Genomic DNA, 22,956 nt, shown 5'->3' with positions numbered 1-22,956 from the left:
AGACAGGGGAAACCCTTATGAGATGGTAAACTCCTTAAGGGAAAGAAGTGGTATCTTCTTTTTTTTTAACTTAAAAACAATTTTTTTTTTTAAAAAAATGGAGGTACTGGGAATTGAACCCAGGACCTCATGCATACTAAGCATGTGCTCTACCACTGAGCTATACCCACCCCCCAAGAAGTGGTAATTTAAATGACTTTATTTATGGAATAAATTTTAAAATGATCACCTAGTCCTCTCTAATATTCATATATCTTTAAGGCTTAAAACTACTTCAAATATCTCCTTTCATTTAACAAATTACAGATGCTTTATTAGTCTCTTGTTAGTATTCAGAGATGCTATAGTTATTGTCAGTTATTCATCACTGCAACCTAGATTTGAGGCTAATACAGGATGGCCTTGGATGAAAGGCTCTTCTCCACTGTACTGGGCAGTTGGGCCCATTCTTTTTATTTTAAGAGAAGAGTCCCTTTTAACCAAGTATACTATTACATTTTGGAATTCTGATATAATTTTCCTAATAAAAATGTTCTCCAGAGGAGATAAAATGTGTTGGATAAACAGCATTTCTCAAAAATGTCTGATGTATTAAGTTACCTTAACTACCTGGTACAGGGCTTGGATTATTAGTAAATACTCAGAAAAAAATAACTTCCATTCCCGCTAACAGAGCACACTTCTTGTGCTTAAGTATCACTTGGGGAAACTGTTTAAAGTGCACGTGCTCAGACCTCATCTTCAGAGATTCTAATTTAGTAGATCTGGTGTAGGGCCCAAGAACTCACAATTTAAAATAAGTACCCCTGGTAATTCTGATGAAGACGGTCTGTGAGTGATGTTTTTAGAAATATTCCATTACCAAAACATCTGGCAGAAAATAACAGTGTTTCTGGCTTTCTGATTTATAAGCAATAAAGCTACATAGATATAAACCTTCCTCTGTTAAAAGAATCAAGAGGTTGTCATTAAATTTGTAATACTTACAAGAACAATCAGTTCTCTTAGCAAGCTTTGAAAAATATTAAAAGTCAGAACACCACAAAATGTCCTACATTTAAAATTATTCATGGACTATATATATTTCTTTCTATAAAGAGTTTCTTTGTTCAGGTCTAGCTAAATAGAATCTATTTATAGTAATTTTTAAAGAATGAGCACCTATTTGAAAAATTATCTTGATATAAGTTTTTTCAACCGATATAATAAAATAAATCATAATAAAAACACAAAATAGGGAATAAAACTGAATCAAAGTTTAAAAAATTCTAGGCTAATTTAAGAGATTTTAAAAAGACCAGTGTTCTAACAGTTAGCACTAGTAAGGATATCAAATATATTATGATTTATTTTATATTAGGTGAAAAATAATGAAAAAACATTAAAATAATTTTCTGAATAGGTGCTCATTCTTTAAAAAAAAGTTTGGGTGCTCATTTAAAAAAATTGCTACAAATAAACTATATTTAGCTAGACCTGGACAAAGAAACTCTTTATACAAAGAAATATAAAACACATATTCCATGAATAATTTCAAATGTAGGACATTTTGCGGTGTTCTGACTTTTAATATTCTCAGAGCTTGCTTAGAGAACTGGTCTTTCTTGTAAATATTTCAGATTTAATGACAACCTCTTGATTCTGCAGGAGAGAAAAGTGTCTCCGGGTTGCTCATAAGAGCAGTCCCTGGAATGTCCCGGTCCTCCCCCACAAGCCTTAATACTTCCTCTTAACAGTCAGGGATGGGCTCTGGAAGTCCTTGGGGCAGCGGACCTACAAGGAGGCGTGAAATGTGACATCGACAAGAAGAGTTCAGGAAAGGTTCTGAATTCTGATGCAAGTTGACTTTCCACTGTGGTTAAAACAACCAAGAATCACTTTTTGACAGTAACAGCACTGTGATAGCAAAATGCTTTGGGCCTCTCACCGCCTGTGTCAGGCAGTGTTTGAAATGTTACACATGGATAAACGTCTCCAGTCCTCATTAGAACTCTAGGAAGTAGGGACTATAATTAATCCCTATTTACAGATAAGAAAATGGAACCTTGCTCAGTGTCACAGTTCAGACCCAAGTGGTCTGGCTTCATATTTATAATGCCTCAAAATCCGGGAACACAACAAATGAAGGGGCAGAGCTGCTAGAAAAAGTTTTTCCCTGATCGCAAAACCAGCATTTTTTCCCTCCAGATCTCAAAAGCCAAGTTCCAAATTTAAGACCTGAAATTCTATTTAAAAACTAGACCTCTTGACATAGCAGTACACTAAGGCCCTGTCGAAAAGAAAAAGTGTCCATTTAAGAAATTTTAAAGCAGCTATTACCTCTTCTTAGAGCTGACCTGAACCTCAATAAGTCAGCAAATCCAACCTGCAACCCACTGTGGTAATTTGTTTTTAGTACATTATTGACTGATGGTCATCTGTCCTTTTAAGAGTTTACTATTCTAATGAGGCGGCCTAACTCAGTGTTGGGTCATGCTAATTACTAGGAATAGCTTTTTTATATTAAGTAAAAATTTATACCCTCTACCATCTGCTAGAATAAGATATCTATGAGGTGTCTCTTTGCTTTTTTTTCCCCTCCAGGCTAAACACTTCTAGTTCCTTGAACAGGTTTATAAATGTACGGTTTGTAACCCTCCGCTGTCCTTGACCTGTCCTCGCTTACCTTTGGCTGTTACGCTTACCTTTGCCTTTTAATCAGACACTCTTTGCTCGCCCTCCCCTCAGGGCTGATACTGCGATTTAAACATTACTGAACTCTCGGGCTTTCCACTGCTTAGGCCAGAACGGTGGGAGCAGCCCACTCTTCCTTCTGGAGTTCAGGGCGGGAGAGAGTATGTGTTCTTAATAACTGAGTATGAAACGCCGAACTACCTTCTCAACAAAATCTGGGACACGTGCCTTGAAGCAGTTCTGTGAGATCAAATGTTTTAGGTATAATCTGGTTAAAATAGAATTCAGTTAATGCTGGCCTGGAAACTGCACATTTTAATGGAAAAAATGTATTCTAACTCTAAATAAACTTACAAAGAAACTATTAGAGGACAGCTAATTGGTAAGTGGGAATCTGCCTGTCTGTTTGCAAAAGACTACATAATTACATGATGTAATCATGTGAAGACAATGGCAGAGATGGGTCTCATTTGAAACAGCCCTTGCTTACAGAGAAATAATAAACGAAATGGGCAGAGTTTAAAGACAAAAGACGCTTGAAAGTAGAAAGGGTTTTGTCATAGTTAGCACAGAAAACATACTTAACCAGTCAGAATTTACTCTACAATTTAGGCCCAGTTCAAACACAAAACGAGTTTGTCCTTGCTTTGTGAAGAAATTATGTGATTTTAATATTTTGCTGTTCAAAAGCTTTGAAAAATTGCTCCAAATTTACTTCCACATTATTCCAAACTTAAAACTTCTGTTAAAAAGTGTTTATGAATACCAAATTTTCTTTTTCACTTTTGTACCTTTGAGCAAAACTCAGTAACAGCAAAATACTGCCCTCAGTAAATTCAGATTGTTGTTAGAATTCTAATTTCTAGTTACATATCATCAGTTCTTTAAAAAAAAGAAACTTCAAAAAAAAAAAACCTTTTAAAGAGGAACTCTATGTATTATTTGGCTAAGAAAACTGTATCAGAAGTGGTATTGGAATTATATTTTGAAAGGTTGACCAGTCATCATCAGAGAAAAGTTTATAACTGAATTCTTTACCCAGGCACCTACCTGCTAAACTACCAAAGGTAAGCTTTCTGCGGCCCACTTTCTCAACAAGCCACACACCCACGAGTGTGAAAAGGAAATTCGTGAAGGCTGTAACCGAAGCCAGCCATATTGCAAGTCTGTCATCTTCAACACCAGACATCTGCAGAATGGTTGCACTGTAGTACCTGGGGGGGGGGGGGGGGGGAGAATAAAACAATTGTTGCTGTAAGTTACTCAAGGAAATAGTTGTCCATATAGAAAAATACCTACCCGAAGTAAAAAAGACCATGAATCACTGTAGTAATAACATCAAGTTAACAGGAGACTTCATGCAAACGATTTAGAGGATCACATATATAAGAGACTGTGTTCAGATAAATTCATTTTGAGCTTTATATGGTTAAGAAAAGATACTCAAGCAAGTGAATAAAGGGCTGAAGGCTGTAAGTTAACACACTTAGGAACAGTGACAGCTGGTGTTTCACTAAAACAGTGAAGGATAAACTCCAAGCCCACGGAATGAATTAGAGTCATCATACACTGTGACTTTAGGTACTTAATAAAGAGACTTGCTGAATATTTTTGGAATATGATACAATGGAAAAATCTGGTACAAGTAGAGAATTTCTTCAAAGACACAAGGAGTAAGTATGTTAATTTATCTGGCAAACTGTAAGGCGATGAGAAACTGATATGATGTACAAAACGGTGGCTCGGTGGTTCCTAGAAAGGTGTGCTTCTTGGTAAAAGTCTCCAGCACAACCTGCGTGATTAGGTTCTATAGACTCATTTGGTTCTAAATTAATATACTGGAGACCGGCTCAGAAAAACCATAATGCCGACTTGTTGATGCACAATGGGAGATATGTCTGCTACGTTTAAGGATGACAGGTTTCTCACAGGACGCTTCTTTCCTAGTGAAATATCAGTAGCTGTATCAGAAGATTTAAGTGGCCCTTAAAACAAAGGAAGTGAAATACTCCTGGCAAATGACCTATGCAATGTGACAGAATTCAAATCCTGAAGACACATTCTGGACCATGGCTTTGCCGAGCATTCTTAGCCATTTTAAAACAACAAGTGAGCTTCACCCAAATCTGACAGCGGGCATCTTAGCAGTGTGTTCAATCAAGCTGGATATGTCCATAGTTACAATCTACGGCGTCTGAATACTTACCAACTTCTTCAACATATTTCAAAAATAAAATCTCTTTTAAATACATCTAAGTCTCACTGATTCATCAATGGCCTCTGTCTACTATTTTTGAAATTGATGATGCTCTTATGCAAAATATTAACATCAACATGGACTCATTCATCTTAATAAAAAGTGTTTTCCCTTTTTAAAACAGCAAACCAAACATAAATGACTATGCAGCTTGAAAGATGTATTTTACTGATCACACTAACAGTTATGCCAACCACTTTAAGATTCTGAATTCTGACAGCTGTTGTCAAAAGAGAAACTCCCAGTGGAAGCTCTCCCATCATCACGGCCATTGTAAACATTCTGCAGTGACTGTCTAAACTGATTATTAAAAATTATGAAAACAGTTCAGTCCATATGAATAGTGATCGACAGTTTCCAAGTGCTAGTGTACACCTTAACTCATTATCATAAGGACCTGTGCAGTAAGGTCAAACCTGTATGTAACCACAGAGAAAGTGACATAAAGGCAGAAAGTAGAAATGCTGAGAGAAAATTCAAATAATTAAAGCCAAAAGAATTTGATCCTTGCTGTGCTATTCTATTACATTTCAGAATCTTCTCAAGGTTTTAAGAATAAAAAGATATATTGCACAAAATAACTCTTTCAAATAGAGTCATAAAAAACTAAACAAAGCAGAAATTACAGACAGCCCTCCCTCTGTATTTGTGGACGCAGGACCCACAGACACAGAAGGCTGACTGTACTTTGTCATCTTACATAAGAGACTTGAGCATCTGTTGGTTTGGGTACTCGCAAGGGGTCCTGGAACCAGTCTCCCGTGGACACCGAGGGACAACTGTATTCTGATGTTTTCATTTCTGGCACAATAAAATCATGAAATATTTTAATGAAAATGTTTCTCAGGTATACAGAGGAATTTCCTTCATGACGTTTAAGTTATAGAGGCAGAATATAACCAAAGAGTGGCCTGGGAATCAAAACCCTGCATTCTAATGGCAGCTCTGCAGTACGTTGGGCAGATCAGGTACATAATCATTGTACACTCAATATTTCTGCACTGAGTACCTACTACATAAGCAATATGAGTCACTAGGATCCCACAAGGATGTTATCAGACCCAGTTATTGCCCTCAGAAAGCTCACCATTTAGTATAAGAGGATGAAATGGAAAGAAATAATTTTAAAACCGTAATGTATGCAAATCACAATGTGGCATGAAGGACAGGCCAAAGAATTTTATCTGCTGTGCAAAGTTTGATTTTTTTCCAGGGAATTTAATGTTTGAGTTGAGTCTTGAAGAATTCATACAGGTTTGCCAACAGGTATGAGGGTCTGGGAGGCCACTGGTGGTAAAGGAAATGCCACATACGAAGGAGAAAAGTACACAACACTAACCTGGGCTCACAGAACAGAAGCGTGTTACCTTGGCTGAACACAGCAAGGTCCGTAGGAAAGAGAAGGATGCTATGAGGCTGCAGCAGAAGCCTTTTTGTAGACGGGCCTTGAGTACCAAGCTCCATGTCTGGGTTTTATTCCGCAGGCAATGGAAGACCGTGAAATGGACATTAAAGAGAAATAACATGCTTAAGTTTGTTCTATGGAAGGATCACCCTAGTGGTGGCCGAGTAGGCAGACAGGACGCAGACTTAAAGAAGAGTATGCTGTTTCGAAGCGTATTTCAGGTCATTACACTGGCAACAGGCCCCTGTAGGTTTTCTGGGTTAATGGGAAACAGTGAGAGCAGGGGCTGGAATTCGATGATGCTCTAACATCTCCCTGTCAGCAGGCGCTAAAACTCCCACCCACACTCAGTCTTTTTCTGGATGGAGTTTCCTTTCTCAAACATTGGTAAATGATTAGTTTTTATTCCTGCCATAACAGATGACCACAAGCTGAGTGCCTTAAAGCAACATAAATTTATTTTCTAACAGGGCTATAGATCAGAATCAGACACAGGTTTCACTGGGTCATCAAAAACATCAAAGGTGTTAGCTGGGCCTTTCTTTCTGGAGGCTCGAGAGGAAATAGGTTTCTTTGCTTTTCTCGGCTTCTAAGTCTCCCACATGCCCTGGACTCGGGGAAGCCCCTTCCTCAGTCTTCAAAGCAAAGATGGGTCCAAGCCCCTCTCCGGTCCCTTCACTCTAATGTCCTTGTCTGCTTCCTCTGCATTTAAGGACCTTTGTGATTGCATCAGGCCAACCCAGATAACCAGGACAATCTCCTTATTTTAAGGTAAATTGATTAGTTAGATTTAATTCAATCTGCGACCTTAATTTTCCTTCGCCATGTAATGTAACATACTCACAGGTTGTTGGCGACATGTGACATGTTGTTCTTAGGGGTGGGTGGGTTATTATACCACATAAAGATGCTGATAAGCTATAAAATTGGCAAAAGGCCAACAGGTAGAATGAGAAGGTGAGGAATGAACACAAGGATATTCACTTAAAGGCTAATCAGTTCCAGAAAAATTCAGACAATAAATCTCTTTCATGGGGCTCTTTCAAGGGCAGGGCATGACATATCTAGGTCAGAATAATTCATGAACCTTGTCTTTAAAAGTCAGGTCATGGAGTGGTGAAAAGACGCATTTAATTTACATTTTAAAATGTGTGATTTCCAAAGCGTTCTAAGTGAAGCTGTTGGCTAACCATTTACGTAACGGGCGACCACTGTGTTTAGAATCTTGCAAGCCTTTATGTAGCAGTTTAGGACTGCATGAGACATGAGAGTGTTTTCTTCACAAAAGAACACGATGAACAACTGAAGAAGGCTTTCTTTCCTTTTTAGACTCAAAGTAGGGATGCCTTCTCTTTTCAACATCATTTTATATCATCTATCAGACAAACTATCATCTTCTTCAAAGATTCCCCGGGGCAACCTCTGGTTATCTCCCACGTATCATCTCTTCCCCCCGAGTGGAGATGAAAGGCCTGAGGGCAGTGTGTTCTCACAGAAGACCAGCTTCACAAGTCTCTGCAGATGTCTAAGAACCAAAAGAGCCAGACTGTATGTGCCATCCCCGTCTCGGAGATAATGTGAGACACAGCTTCCAGCCCCGAAGTTTATATCTGAGTAAAACAAAACAGCTCTAAAAAGCACGTAGGCTCTGGGAATGGCAGTCTAGCCTAATGATGACTTTTGGCTAGCAAAGAAGGAATAAACGTGAGTACTGGCTATGCCTGGCCAAATTCATATCTGCTGTTCCTATCTGAACAAAGCATTTTGCAGAAGTTTCTGAAAGTTATTTTTTCCAGCTGCTTGAAGACACAGCCTGACTTTTTCACTATTGCTAGCATAACAGAGTTAACTTAACAGCAAGAAGTAGGTACCCAGTAAGGGTTTGTGAAATTTATTGAACTTAATCCACCACTAACTTTCAAAAAGGAATTAAGAATATATGAAATTTTAAAAAATAACAAGATAGAATTGCTAAAACACAAATAGAACACTGAGAAGACAGAGTCAGAGAAGTAGAAGAGGAAGATATGAAAACTTTGGATACATAATTACGACAAGAAAGCTCTAAAATTTCTGGCAGCCAAGGCAAAATAGTAAATGATAGTTTTAATCTGAAAAAAAAAATCAGTTCATAATGAAGACAAACTTTTTCTGGCATGAAACTATAAAGTCTTTAATTTCACGATAAAAGAGAGATGAAATATACTCTTTCTGACACTGACAGCCAGTCTAAATAGGACAAATTAATAGATGAAATGTAGTCATAATTATTCTAATTGAAGTGGCACAAAGGTGACATATTCTAGCAGTGTTGTGGATAGCTTCCAAAGACAAACCTGGTCAATATTCTCCCAGGTCATGTTTGTACTTGGGATAAAGATCAAGTTCAATGAGAAGACTGGAACTCATGGAGCAGAACTGAAGGACTATAAACCCTGAAAGATTCCCATTATCTAAGTTATGTGGTTTGGCTCTTGTAGTTCCTAGTAGTATAGCTACATTTACTTGTATCATTTGCCAGAGTACACTGACTGCAGATTCAAAATGTCATTCTAGCAGAAGATGTTCTTTTACCTAAAAAAAAAAAAAAAAAAAAAAAATTCTCCTACTGGGATGGTGTTTATGTAGTCAAAAACATGGATAACTATTCAAACTACATCAAAAGCTTTAAAAGAAAAATGTTTCACCCAAATATAAAAATCTGAAATTATAATTTAAAAATAATTAAAAATTTCAAATCTATTTTATGTATTTTGTATATTGAGAAATTCTCTTTGTATATTATTAGATGCAAGCCATAAAGCCAAAAATAAAAGTTAGAAAAGTAGAAATTAGGATTTCATGTATATCATACATGTGTTTTGAACTAACATACTGGTTAATTGTATCACAATATTCTTAAATCAAGTAATAATTCAAAAATCATAGTAATCCTCAGAAAGCATAATTATTAGTCATATTTAACATATTAGAGGATGGCTTTCATAATTTAAATGATTTTATTAATCTTTTGAGAAGAACAAAGAAAAAATGTGCCAAAGGAAGTTAAAAGGGATTTCTAGAGACCCACAGTGCATCCAATGTGACCCACCCTCCATCTCAGAGACCAGACCCTTCACCCTGGCTTCATAACTCTGCGAACCTAAACAGAACTAACATATCTCACCCACTTCAATCACATCAATGACTTTCCTCTATGCATCACTAAGAACAATGATAGAAGCTCTCTAACGTGACTTCCAATTCATCAATTTATCATATTAACCTATTAATTCTTTCTATAAAATATATGGCTACAGGACATTGAACATTTGGGACTTCATTCAGGCTTGCATCTCCCGTTTGTTGAATTGGATCTGTATCAGATCAGGTGTGTTTGTTCCCATACCTGATTATGCCTGTCATGGTAAGTGTGTAATTTAATCAAATAATACCTAAATGAATAGAATATAAGATGCTGTAATATAAGATGCAGTTATATGAAAAACAAAACTATATGCTTTGAGAAGAGCCAATTAAGGTAAATTATTTTTTAAAAATTTTGTGGGCAACACAACCATAAAACAACTGGGGATAAAATATAAAAGTGTAAAAGATTCTGCCCTTAGGATTCTTCTCAACTGTCTTTCAGTTCTTTTCAAAAGAAACTAAACCGGGAATTCACAGATGACAATATTGAGTGTGGTTTAACGCAAGACAAACAACCTGAAAGTTCAAGCAGTGGGTGTTATGAATTATTGTACACCTAAAAAAGCCGATGAAGGTATATATGCATCATTTCTTCATGACTGTCTTTTCCAGCTAACGAAACAAGTGCTGATCTTAATCATGCCACTTCAGAGGGCTTTTTCCTTTCCTCATCATGTCTCACATCCCTGCTTATTTCAGCAATAATCAGGAGCCCACGGCTTTCAGGTCATCTGTTCCCACCTGGTTATTCACTTCCATATGAACCTACAGATTCAGTAACCAGTCTTCCTCTCGTCCCAGCCCTCCCACACTCTCTCCCTGGGCCCTGTCGACTAAGCCCGGACACGAGGGTACCGTGGCCTTCTTACAGCCTGGAAGTAGAGTTCAGGCTGTTTTTCTCCCACATTCTATAAACTCAGAGGAGGCCTGAGGAAGGGGGTAGGATGACGAAGGGAAAGAAATGAACTAGACCATCCTCTAACCCTTTTTCAGTTGTTGGCCCTACCTTCTGGTCAGTTATCACACAAGGGCAGTTTCAGTACCTGCCTCACAATTTCTTCTCCATTCTTGTCTCTGTGTCATGATTCCTGGTAAGAGTAGCATCAACATGGACCACCCATAAAACATCTGAGTCTCTTAATTACCCCCCTTAATCCTTCAAGCATCCTCGTCTCTGGCCAGCATCACCTATCCTCACAGCCCGCTTACCTGAATTCCTCCACTCATAATTCTGCACTCTCATGGACACTTGAATCCACACACTCTGTCTCTCTGTTTGCTCCCTTCCCATAACTGCACTTACTGCCTTAAGTAGTTCAGATTTCCGAAACCAGTGGTTCTCAGGTATCGATGTGCTATAGAATCACCTGGAAGGCCTGATAAAACACAGATTGCTGGGCCCTACTCTGAATTTCTGATTGAGTAGGTCCAAGATTAAGAATCTGAATTTCCAACAAGTTCCCAGGTGATGTTGATGATGCTTTGAAAACTCACTACCCCAAACCATTATAATCATCTTCTTTTCATCATTCTCAAGTTCCTTGGCCTGCTCCCCACTTGTCATATTCATGCCATAAATTCCAACTCCGCTTACTTATATTCAGTTATTCTTCTACTCAGCAATTAGACCTAGAGGCCGAAAGGTTCCAGAGAGAAACACATAAGTTGATTTCACTTAAAATTCCCTAAGATGCAAACTCTACGACTCTCAAAAGGATGGTTTCATAGCATCTCCCTTCTTTCCACTGTTCCAAACACAGCCCCAGGAGAAATCTTGCCTAACATTCACTGCAAAAGTGAACAAGCAGAGAGGAGCTACCTCATCTCACCACCACCAAGTCTGCCAGCCTTCCCGATCAATTCTACATGAACTCATGGAAAATCAACCAGCCGTCAAATATTTCTCTTCTAGATTCCTTCTTCAGTACTTGCCATTGGAATTATTAATCTTTTCATTTGCCTTTTCTCAGCAATTTATCGGTACCTCTCTTAAAATACATATCATTTTCTTTCTGGTATTAATGTTACTTAAATACACATTCTATTTCCTCTACTAGACTATAAAGTCCTAAAAGAATAGTCTATGAGTGATTCACCTTTGCAACCACCAGAGCAGACGTCTACTTTTTTGACACTTGGTAAATGCCTATTTAAATAAATGAAGAGATGAAACAGACTTTCACCTCTGTTTTTTTTTTTGTGTGTGTGTGCCTGATTTTAAAACTTATATTGAGATATAATTCATATACCATAAAACTTACTTTTTAAGGTATGTAATTTAGTGGGTTTTAGTATGTCTATAAATATGAATCTCTTAAATAATTATAATTACTTATGTTCAAAATAAAGTATTCAAACAATCTAGAGGGTTTAAAGAAATAAAAAAATCCCCAGAGCAGGGTGACAGGGAAGGGGAGAGAGTTTGAACACACTCCTCACCACCGTGCTTTCCTGATTCAGCTGCACCCCTGTCTACCACACTGGCCTGACTAGAGTTCCCAGTATCCTCAAGACTAGGGAGGAGAACACTAAAAAATGACTGTAGAAAACAAATTTACAATTATTACAGGGGGATGTGGGTGGGAAAGGATAAATTGGAAGTTCAAGATTTGCAGATACTAACTGCTGTGTGTAGAATAAAGTTTATACTGTACAGCACAGGGAACTACAGTCAATATCTTGTAGTGACCTGTAATGAAAAAGAATATGAAAATAAGTATGTGTATGTATGACTGAAACATTATGCTGTACACCATAAATTGACACAACATTGTAAAATGACTATACTTCAACAAAAAAATTTAAAAAAAAAGTAAGTTGAGGAAGGTCTACAAATAGTATGTCATTGTATGGATGTACTATAGTGTATTTATCTAATTACCCAATGGCAAACAGTTGGGTGGTTTCCAGTTTTTGGCCAAAACAAATAAAGCTACGAAGAATATTCATGTACAGATTTTTGTGTCATCAGAAGTTTTTCATTTCTCAAGCATAAATGCCCAGGAGTGTGATTGCTAGAGTGTAAAGTAAGTAAATGTTTAACTTTACGTGAAACTGCTGAACTGTTTTCCAGAATGACTGTACCACTCCCTCACCAACAATGTTTGAGTGATTCAATTTCTCTGCATCTCTGCCAGAAATTGGTATTGTGAGTATTTTTTATTTTAGCCATTCTGATATCTAGAGTGGAATGGTATTTCGTTGTGGTTTTAATTTGCATTTCTTTAATGGCTAATGATGTTGGACAGTTGTTCATATACTTATTACATGCTTATTTTCCCATCACATATCCTCTTTGGTAAAGTTTTTGTGTGACTGTTCTGTTCATTTAACAACTGGATTGTTTGTTTTCCTCCTTTTGAGTTTAGAGAGCTCATTGTATTCTGAATACCAGACTTTTGATAAAAATACATTTTGCAAATATTTCCTACCCCACCACCTCCCCACAAAATGACTATCTGACTTGTGAGCTTTTTTACTCAAATGATGCAAACTGTCTCTGGTTCCAAGTTGTACACGTTCAACACCTCATTAAAGCAAACAAGAGGGGAAAAGGTAATGGTCTATTTAAAATTTCTCTCAAGAGGCTTAAAAGCCTGAGTTAAGAAAAAGGGCAGATCATGTCATTTGCTTTATGAAAAAACTGTTTGGGGCACCATCAAAAGGGTATAAATGGTATTTTATTTCAAGCTGTAATGGATTCAAAGGATTGTTTGTAATCAAAAGTTTGTAAGAACTTTCATTCTATATAAAAGCAATATTTGGAACATGGCCATACAAAGCTATGATTATGCAAAGATACATAGATTTATACACATTATTTCTAACTGTAAATCTCTGTGGAATCACAGACTGGAAAACAGACCAAGAGTATGCAGGATAAAGCAAAAAAGCAAAATACAAAATTATTTAGAGGGCAGAATCTCAACTATTGAAATTAATCACAGAAAAATAAGACAAATAACTACACCAAAATGTTAAGACGCACTGTATAAGGGTGGTGAGATTTTAGGTACCTTTTCTTTCTCTATATGCTTCCGATTTTCTATAATAAATACACATTATTTAAAAGTATTAAACTTTTATTCAAGCCCAGTAATTCAAGTGCTAATCATTGCATTCAGGCACCATGAACCTCTAATATTATTTTAAGTAAAACAAACATGAAATAATAACCATGAGAAACTAACATAGTGTGTTTGTCTTCAGATAAAGACACAGTTGACTGATTTTTTTCTTTGCCAAACTTAGTATGTTCTTAAATGAAATGATACATTTTTTTAATGTCTCAGTGCCCAAAACGCTACAAACATGACACTGTAATAAACTTGTAGCTTATCTAATTTAATTCAAGAAGTATTTGTTCATATATTATTATTCATATGATTCATATGATATCATATCATATCACATTGTACATGATAATAGTAATAGATGTTTTAATGGAAAACAAGTACAGAATGGCCAAACGTCTCAATTACATGCAGTTAAAATACACGTATTCAAGGCCTACTATGTGGCAGATAAGAAGACAAGCAATTTCTGGGACTGTTTCAGGAAGGCATTTGTGGAAGTCTCTGATTCCAGTGAGGGCAACAAAAGCACCTTCCAATGGGCCGAGTTTTATGGAGCAGTAAGAGCAAAGTGCTACTTGAACACAAAGACAGCAATTAACTCCAGTGAACAGTCTGAATAGTTAATCAGTGATTCCAATTAGCCTTATTACTACTTCTCATATTCCAAGACTGAAGCAATACAAAGGAGCAAAGAACTACAGATGCTTAGTCTGGGAGAGCGTTTAAAACCAGCTCAAGGATCATGCACACAGAGAACCAGAAAGCACTTGAGAGACTGTAAGTCCTAACCAGGGTGACAAATACCTATTTGGTTGACTGACTAGAAAAACAGTAGTGCCAGAGATGGATGTAACTGCCAGGAAGGAAACTGATTTCATAGAAGATGGTAGTGATCCGAATGTGACCGCAGTTCAGGTGTGCGTTCGATAAAGGGGATCCATGATAAGTGGAAAAGAGGCTCCTGAAGGCAAAGAGTTGAGCAGGGAAGATGGCAAACTGGAGGGAAAGGATGCTGGAACGGTCGGCAGGAGTGCTCAGTTCTCAGAGTGAGAACACACAGACTGACTGTACTTGGAATCCCCTCTGATGCTCACTCCTCAACTCTCCAAACGGATGAGTTCATTTCCTGAGGAAAAGAAAGGGTGGGCAGGCCGAACACGAGCAGCAGGGGAAGTGGAATGCAACACTGTGAACAAGAGACCAGAGAATTACACCATCTAACACATAACAAGCAGTGAGAGAGAGTTCTTCTTTTCCCTCTTTCCTGCCAGACTGTGGATGAAGGAATTGCAGGGCATGATATGAAAACCATTACCTACGAGTTTAGAGATTACAATCAACTTTCCATGAAGAGATAAATATTAATGGATATGACAGTTACCAATGAAGCACCTGCAGAGAAATTCCCTCTGATCTTAGTAAGGAGGAATTCTTGTGCTTCTCTGGGATATTGGTTTGTTTCTATTCTAGGGACACTGTGAATCATGTATTGTATATATTGTATGGTTGGAGCAACTCGATTCTCAAACATTAATGTGAACAAAAATCCATGTCATTCTAAGTGAAGTAAGCCAGAAGAAAAAAAAAATGATATCCCTTATATGTGGAATCTAAAAAGAAAGACAAACAAACTTATTGACAAAATAAACAGACTCACAGACATGGAAAACAAACTTATGGTTACCAGGGAGAGAAGGGGGAGGGAAGGGATAAATTGGGAGTCCGAGCTTTGCAGATACTAACTACTATATATAAAATAATAAACAACAAGTTTCTACTGTATAGCACAGGGAACTATATTCAATATCTTGTAGCAACTTATGGTTAAAAAGAATATGAAAACGAATATACGTACGTTCCTGTATGACTGAAGTATTGTGCTGTACACCGAAATTGACACAACATTGCAAACTGACTATACCTCAACAAAAATATATTTAAAAAATCCATCCAGAGATTGTAACAAATACAAGATTCCAAGTTGTCCATCCCCTTTACTCACCTCCACCCACTCACCCCTGCCCAGGATTCCGATTCATTTCAAGAGATTCTAATGTAAGGGGTTCCAAGCCCATTTTGAAAAAGATAAGCTTTGTGACCTTGCTCGTACGGACACCACTCTACAGAAAGCTTCTCGTGTAGAAGTCAGCTTGTCTTACTTTGACCTGCTTCCTACATCACTATCTTCAAAGTTTACTGTAACTACTGACTCTCTGTACGTTTAATTAAGTCCTCTGAAAAATTTTCTGGAACAGGAAGGGTTGAAATGAATAAAGACGTTTGAGTTAGTATGAATAAATCTAATTTTTCCTTTTCCAAATTTCAGGGAAAGAAAGCTGATCAATTTTTTAACAGCAGAGGAACAAGCTGAGCTGTAACAGCCCTGGGCGAAAAAGACCGCAGAGAGAGGGCTGCCACACCAATGTATTATTTAACAGTAAATTAGGCTGACTTGATGCAAGCATGTTGACAGCCCTGTGTCCTTTGATGTTCAAAGAAAGACCTAAAACTGCGCTTAGTTCGTTTCAAGTACATTAAAGCAGCAACAGGACATGCTTGTTCAATTAGGAGCAGAACTGCAGGACCTTTCACAGACGACAGAAGAAATTCTGCCTGTGTGCACGCGTGAAGTGTGACGCACAGAAGAGGAGCAGTTATCAGCGAGTCAGTGTACATTTATTGGGGGGATACTACATGAAAGACACTCATTTTAAGTACTACAGAAAAGCACTGAATCGTTTTGCTAATTCTGAAAAACCAGGAGAATGAGGAAAATACTTCTGAGTTAAAACTTTTTTGTATTTAAATTGACTGAATTGCCTTAATCCTCCACTCTCCTTTAAATACGTAGCATCAGGTTTATAAATCCCCGTCCACTTCGTGTTTCTTATGCTAAAATCTAAAGGTGCTTCCAAGAGAACACAGAAAAGAAAAGCAGCAAGAATAAGGGCTAACATTTACTAGCATTTTTCTGAGTCTATGAAACTCAGTTTTCGAGTTGGAAATGATCAGAACTCATCTCCTGATAAAAGAGGAAAAGGAGAAATAACGTCTATCGAGCATTTACTAGATGCCAAGCAGTATCCAGGTGCGGGACGCTCACGTACCGTCCAATCATCACAAACACTATGGAAATGCAAACTTGGTAAGAGTCAACGATCCGCACTTTGGAGGTGTAATTAACTCCATATAAAAGCTCCACATACCATTCTCACACATACTCAAGATCCCAAAGAGACTGCCAGGGAAATTCTTACTCAGTGGATTCACTCTATGCACAGGGCAAAGCATAAAACCCTTATGCACATTTACCACTTTACATTTTTTTCCTGCATAAAAAGTATTTTCATTTTTCCATAGCTGAAGTCTTTTGCATTGTTGAACACTTTTGCTACCAAATAAGTGGTCCTTAACAGTGAAATTGATAAGATATAAAAACCACAAAATTACATTCAGTTAGAAAGAGACCTTCAGAGCTGGGCCCGTGGAGGGGCAGCCAGTCTGTGACAAGAGAAATCCTGGAAGTACGCGGTCCTTTAAGGGGGACACAGAACACTAGCTTGTCCCAGAGGCTTAAAGCCAGTTAAACTCTCCTCGGTCACTGAGAGCTCCAGAATCAATAAAAGAAACGAGCAGAATTAAAGGGGAATGTAAATAACAAAAAGAGCATCTTCACAAATGTATGAGAAAAAGGAGAAGTAGATTTCCTCACTCCCTCTGGCACGGTCGGTGATGGTGGGCAAAGGAGTATTAGACATTGAGCAGGAGTTTTTTCTAAAACAGAAGATAGGCTTCCTCTTCTTCCAGCTCCATGGGAAAGTAACCTGTTATTCTGCTGTGAAGACTTGTTATATTTTAACTAAATCTGTTTTTTTTTTTTCTTTTAATTTCTAGTTCTTTCTTCTTGGCAAGGAAGGTGCAGAAGTGACCGCATTGCTGGCAGAGAGGGAAGGGCATGAACCTGGAGCCAAGAAATATGGGTTTATTCTTGTCACTGTTTGAGGCTCTCCTCTTTCTCTGTCTCCTTACAGATCAAATAAGGCAGAAGCCAGAGGGGAGTGGTGTGAACAGATCGGTGACCAACAACTCTCTTCCTTCTAATTTCAGTAACCTCCAGAAATGAGTTTACTCTCGCTTTGTAACCTGCACCCCAGACCCGCTCTCAGCCTTGTGATGGATTGCTCGGAAACGCTATTGAACTGCTCTGGTAAATATCACATAATGAAATAATTGGGCTGACTTAGTAAAAAACCCTGCAGAAACCATGTCCCTCTGGAAAGACACAGGGACATGTAGGTAGGCAGAGTTCTGCTCAAGTTCTGCTTCTTGTCTGGTTCATGGGAGAAAATGCTTATGTATTTAACCCTTCTAGGTTTTTCATTTAAACCAAACAATTTAGCATGGTACTTATAATTAACGACAGTGTGCAAACCTTACCCTGTTGTTGAATATTCACCCTTTACCAGATGGGACAGAATTGCAGGAGGGCATTGAACTAACTTGTCACTCGTTGTTCATAATATGCTCTCAGTGGCATAAAAGGCAAACAAGTTCAACACAGAGATCTTTTTGAATATGGCATTTTCTTCTATTTGGAATTCTTATAAAGTAATCACAATGTTATACTATAATATTAAGATCAAATTTAGTATCAAATACTTAGTATCAAATATTAATAATTGGTGAGACTTAACTTTATACCCTGACTCACACAGCTATAATCTGACTCATACAGTTATGATTTGCTTATGTCTGAATAAAAACTACTATACTTATTCCAGAGTTTCAAACATCATAAAAACTGAACTACATTTCTTCTCAATAGTTCAAAGAGTTTACTTTTCAAAAATACAAATGAGAACTTTCCCTATGTTGAACAATATAACTTAAATGTTAGCTTTGATATTGTGGTCTTTAGAAAAATTATTTATAAACTAGACTGAAGGGACTGCTCTTATCTTTACTAAAATCAAACCAGATGCCAGATCATGTTGTCCTCTCACACTATTTCATTTTAAAGTTTATTGGGCCTATTCTGTCTTTCTGTGGGTCACCTATATCTGACTGCTCACTTATTTATCATTGATAGATCATCAATTCAAATCCCCAAATTTGTTATCAATCCCCTATTTGTTGCTAAATTTTTCATTATGCATCTCTAAACTCTACCTTATTTGCTCAGGATGCTATATAACCTTTCTCAGCATTTAAATATTGGTAGATTCTTGGGCTTTTCTATATTGTATGAGAAATTTTAACAAATACAAATACAAGTATAGTCTTGCTCTCTAACAAGTTATTCCACATTTTATAATTACGGGGGTGTGAATTCATGCACGGTACTTAGACACTATTACACACCTGAAGTGAGCGCACAGAGAATTTATGCTTCAGTGATGAACAACATTTTGCTTCAAGGCCTAAAACCTCATTTGTTGTTCTTATTTTCCCATATGATTATTTCAACTGAAAAAAATAAATGTAATTCTTCTTACCTTTATCAGCTTCCACTTCCAACTTGCCTCTGGTCAATAATATTTTATACTTCTACAGTAAGTTAAAATTGCTACATGTGAATAGAAACCCTATAATCTGTAAAATAACCCCAGTCACCAATATTAAGTAATATGTGTTTCTATCACTTTTTTTAGTATGAAATCAAGCAATTACTAGTAATATAAAATCTGGAGTCATATGTAATGAAGAAGGTAAGTAGAATATTATTCAACTTAGAGGAAAATGTTGCCTATCTGTTTACCCAATAAAAGTGAGATGTAACTGAAGTTTCACATAGTTCATTAGAGCATCATTATTATTATACATTATTTATAAAACTGAAAAAAAAAAACTACGTTGTGGCTGGCAGAGTAACGGCCTTCCAAAGATGTCCATTTTCTAATGCCCAGAATCTGTGACTATGTAGCTACATGGTAAAGGCAAATTAAAGTTGCAGATGGAATGGAGGTTACTAATTTGTTGACCCTGAGATGGGGAAATGACTGTGGATTCTTCAGGTGGGTCCAACATAATCGCAAGAGTCTTAAAAGTAAAGGAGGGAGGCAGAAGAGTCAGAGGGAGATGGGACTATGAAGGAGATCAAAGTGATGTTATGTGAGGACTCAGCTCACCACTGCTGGCTCTGAAGATGGATTTTGGGTCGGGGATGGGAGGGGGACAAGTTAAGGACTGCTTTTACAAATTGGACAGGCAAAGAAATGAATTCTGCCCCATAGATTCCAGAATGGAATGCAGTCTTGCTGACTTCTTGACCTCAGCCCAATGAGACCCCTGTCAGATTTCTGACAGAGGATTTAAGATAATAAATTTGTGCTTTTTATAAGTTACTAAATTTGTGGGCATTTTTTTGCAGCAGAAACAAAAGGCCCTACCCAGTGAAACCCTGTATTATGAGATTGGCTAAACAAACTATGGTCTAGCCATGCAAAAGATTTCTATAAAGCTATTAAAAACATGTTTTAAAATGATAAGCAACAACATGGGACAACAGTAACACTACTACTATTAAGTAAAAGTTTATAAGTGGGTAAATACCACATGATTTTATTTCTGTAAGTCAAAGTAGATACACATACATGAAAAATGAAATGTCATCTCTGGGAGGTGAAATTATGAATCATTTTAATTTATTTATTTATATCTTTTCATATGTTAACAATGAATTTTATTGCATATATATTTTTAAAAAACGGTAACAAAAAAATGTTGGGCACCTAAACTACTAAGAGCCTCTCATAGTTTCAAAAGTACTTTTTTTAGATCTAGTTTTGAAGATGCAAATAAGAAGCTTCTCTCTGGGAAACCTTTACCAACCTTTCCCCAGTTCCCTCCACCCTTTCCATGAGGCGCTGAGTCCCACCCACGCTCTGTGATTACTATGTGATTACTATTGACGTAGCATCTCTGCACTGTAGGATAACATTCTTTACTTTTCTGACTCCTCCACTGAACTCTCTTTAAACCTGAGGAAGGGCACCCTATTCTGCTCATGACCGCATAGCCCTATGCGTTCACAGAGCTTGGCTCGTAAGTCAAGTCATGAATAGTTTAGGCCAAAGACAGGAGGTTTGTAACTTATTTTTAAAAAAGCATAAGAACACCTCTGATTAATATACTCAACTCTACTGCTTCTTTGGTTAACGAATTTTAGGAGCAATGAAAGTATGTTACTTCAGGAGTTCTATAGTAAAGATTAAGACAGAAACTTGAAAATAATGGGTATCATTTGCTGCAGGCTTACTTTACTGCCAGTAATCCTTAAGATTTGCAATTCTGCACATTAGAAACGTGGAGGTTTAGAGAGATAAAGAACTTGCCTGAGGTTAGTGGTTGCAATGAGCTCATTTCCCTAAATCACACTGCTGCTTAAATCTACATGGGCTCAACATTTATCTACAGCCTCTCTTAGACCTTCAGCTGATACAACCTCTCTCCTTTACTGTGAAGTTACCATTTTTATAAGTGGTCTGATCACCTTCATTAGCTGTCTATGATTTTGTTTTTTTAAATGGGTTTGTAGATACCATAGAAGGAAAATAATACTTACCTTGGGAAATACGTTTATCTCAATAACATATATGAGTTTGTTAGTAGGTTTAATCAAGGCTGCTAATTCACACATTAACTCTCTCCTGTGGAGAAGAGGAGATCTAACTTCTGTTCTTGAAAGTTTGCAAGCCACCAATAAGCATGCATCTTATTGCAGTTCACACTTGCATGTCTGCTGCATATACCACATTTATACTGTAAGTCATAAAAGGAGCCTGAGCTAGAGAAAACCATGGTTACATTTCTGTAATTAACAAAGCCATCTCCCCCTGTCTCTCTCATTAATTTCCCTGTCTTGCAGCAGGTTGGCAAGGCCACCTTTCCTTACTCATTCACTTGTTCAGAACACAGGGACAGATATGCTGGTGTGTGCATGTCTTTACTTCTCCCTAAGGAGACCCATGGTGCTGTCTGGCCCAGTCACAGGACTACGATGGACACTGCGCTGTAACAGATTTCACTGGATGAGCCCCGGATTGCTTATGATTTTATCATTGGAACTCAATCCATAGAACTGTTGAGGCTTAAACTTTAGTCAAGAGGAAGACACTTAAAAAAAAATACTGCTATCCTAATTTTTATTTTTATTGTTTTCTTGTTTTTTTTTTTTACTGAAAAACGAGTGCATTAAACAATAAACCTATTTCTTTGGACAGATTCTTACGAATCTGCCATTTATCTCAAACAAAAGAAACAGCAATTGATGAATATCAGCAGCAGCCTGGCCAATTAATACAGACCTCGCTGACTTTCTTTAAAAACAAACAAGAAATATTGTATTTGTTCCCAACTGTGACAGAAAAGTTCTCTGTAACAGAAGGGACAAAAATTTCTCCCTATAATGAGTTTGGATGTAAGATTAAAAGCAGAGAGGTAAAAATCAGCCAAAGTTGAATTAGATTTTCTGCCTTTGACATAAAGCAAAGCTGTAGAGTAATATCATGTTTGCAAAGAAAAAGAACAAAAATACTGACATTTATACAGATAATTTACCAAACCTTATAATCAAAAAATAAAATTAAAAATTTAACTGGACACTAATTTTGATATTACAATCTGATTTAAGTTGCTCTAAATTCAATTAATTGAATTAAATTTCCATATTATTGAGATAAAACCATAATAATGTAGTCTTTGCATAATCTCTACCGAGAAAGGCAGTACAAAATAAATCAGAAAAACCAATGAAAGTTAGAGAGTAAGACAGTAAAACCATATTCAGTCATTTAAGTGAGTTTGGTCTACTATATAGGAAAATGCTTAGTGGCATTTTAAGTTGAATGTTGTTTTCTTCTGAAAATTTACTTCACCTATATTTGTTTTATAGAAAATGAAACACTGATTTGAAAATTTACAACTCTCTTCTAATAAAAATAAAATTCAGGGTTAATTTAAAAGTACGAAGTCAGATTCCAACTGGAAAAACTGATCTTTTGTGCAAATAAATAATATGCTTTTTTATTGGGGGAGAGGGCTTGTTTACCAGAGGAATCTTGGACCTGGTTTTAAAGTCTTAATTTTCAAGTTATTTTCAACTATATTTAAAAGAAATACACTTTCTGCAATTATTTTAACCCCACAAAGTAATATCTTTGGATTCTGTTAATACTGAAAACATAAAATTTCAGTTTTTCAACTCACAACCAACGTAGAATTTAAAAAGTCTAGCCATTCTTTTTATTAAACAGTAAATTAATTTTTACAACATATTTATGTTAGTAGGGAGTGACATAAATGTTGAAAAGATGGTGACTATACAAGTTTTCAAAAGGCAAGAAACTTACTTTGAA

At 36.9% G+C, this 22,956-nt stretch overlaps 1 protein-coding gene and 1 non-coding gene across 2 annotated transcripts in view; both read right to left on the bottom strand.

The window, feature by feature from the left end:
- Positions 1 to 22,956, bottom strand: part of SLC2A13 (solute carrier family 2 member 13) — a 325,881-nt gene that overhangs the window by 81,321 nt on the left and 221,604 nt on the right. Inside the window, exon 5 of the mRNA XM_010970574.3 lies at positions 3,724 to 3,887. Coding sequence (XP_010968876.3) covers positions 3,724 to 3,887 — 164 coding nt within the window. The remainder of the gene's footprint in view (positions 1 to 3,723; positions 3,888 to 22,956) is intronic.
- On the bottom strand, positions 99 to 171 carry TRNAT-AGU (transfer RNA threonine (anticodon AGU)). Its single transcript has one exon. It is a non-coding gene; the product is annotated as a tRNA-Thr (tRNA).

The sequence above is a fragment of the Camelus bactrianus genome, chromosome 12 (genome assembly GCF_048773025.1).
Source record: "Camelus bactrianus isolate YW-2024 breed Bactrian camel chromosome 12, ASM4877302v1, whole genome shotgun sequence".
NCBI classification, from domain to species: Eukaryota; Metazoa; Chordata; class Mammalia; order Artiodactyla; family Camelidae; genus Camelus; species Camelus bactrianus.
Note: the sequence above shows the minus strand (reverse complement) of the source record. Positions and strands in the feature narration are given on the sequence as shown.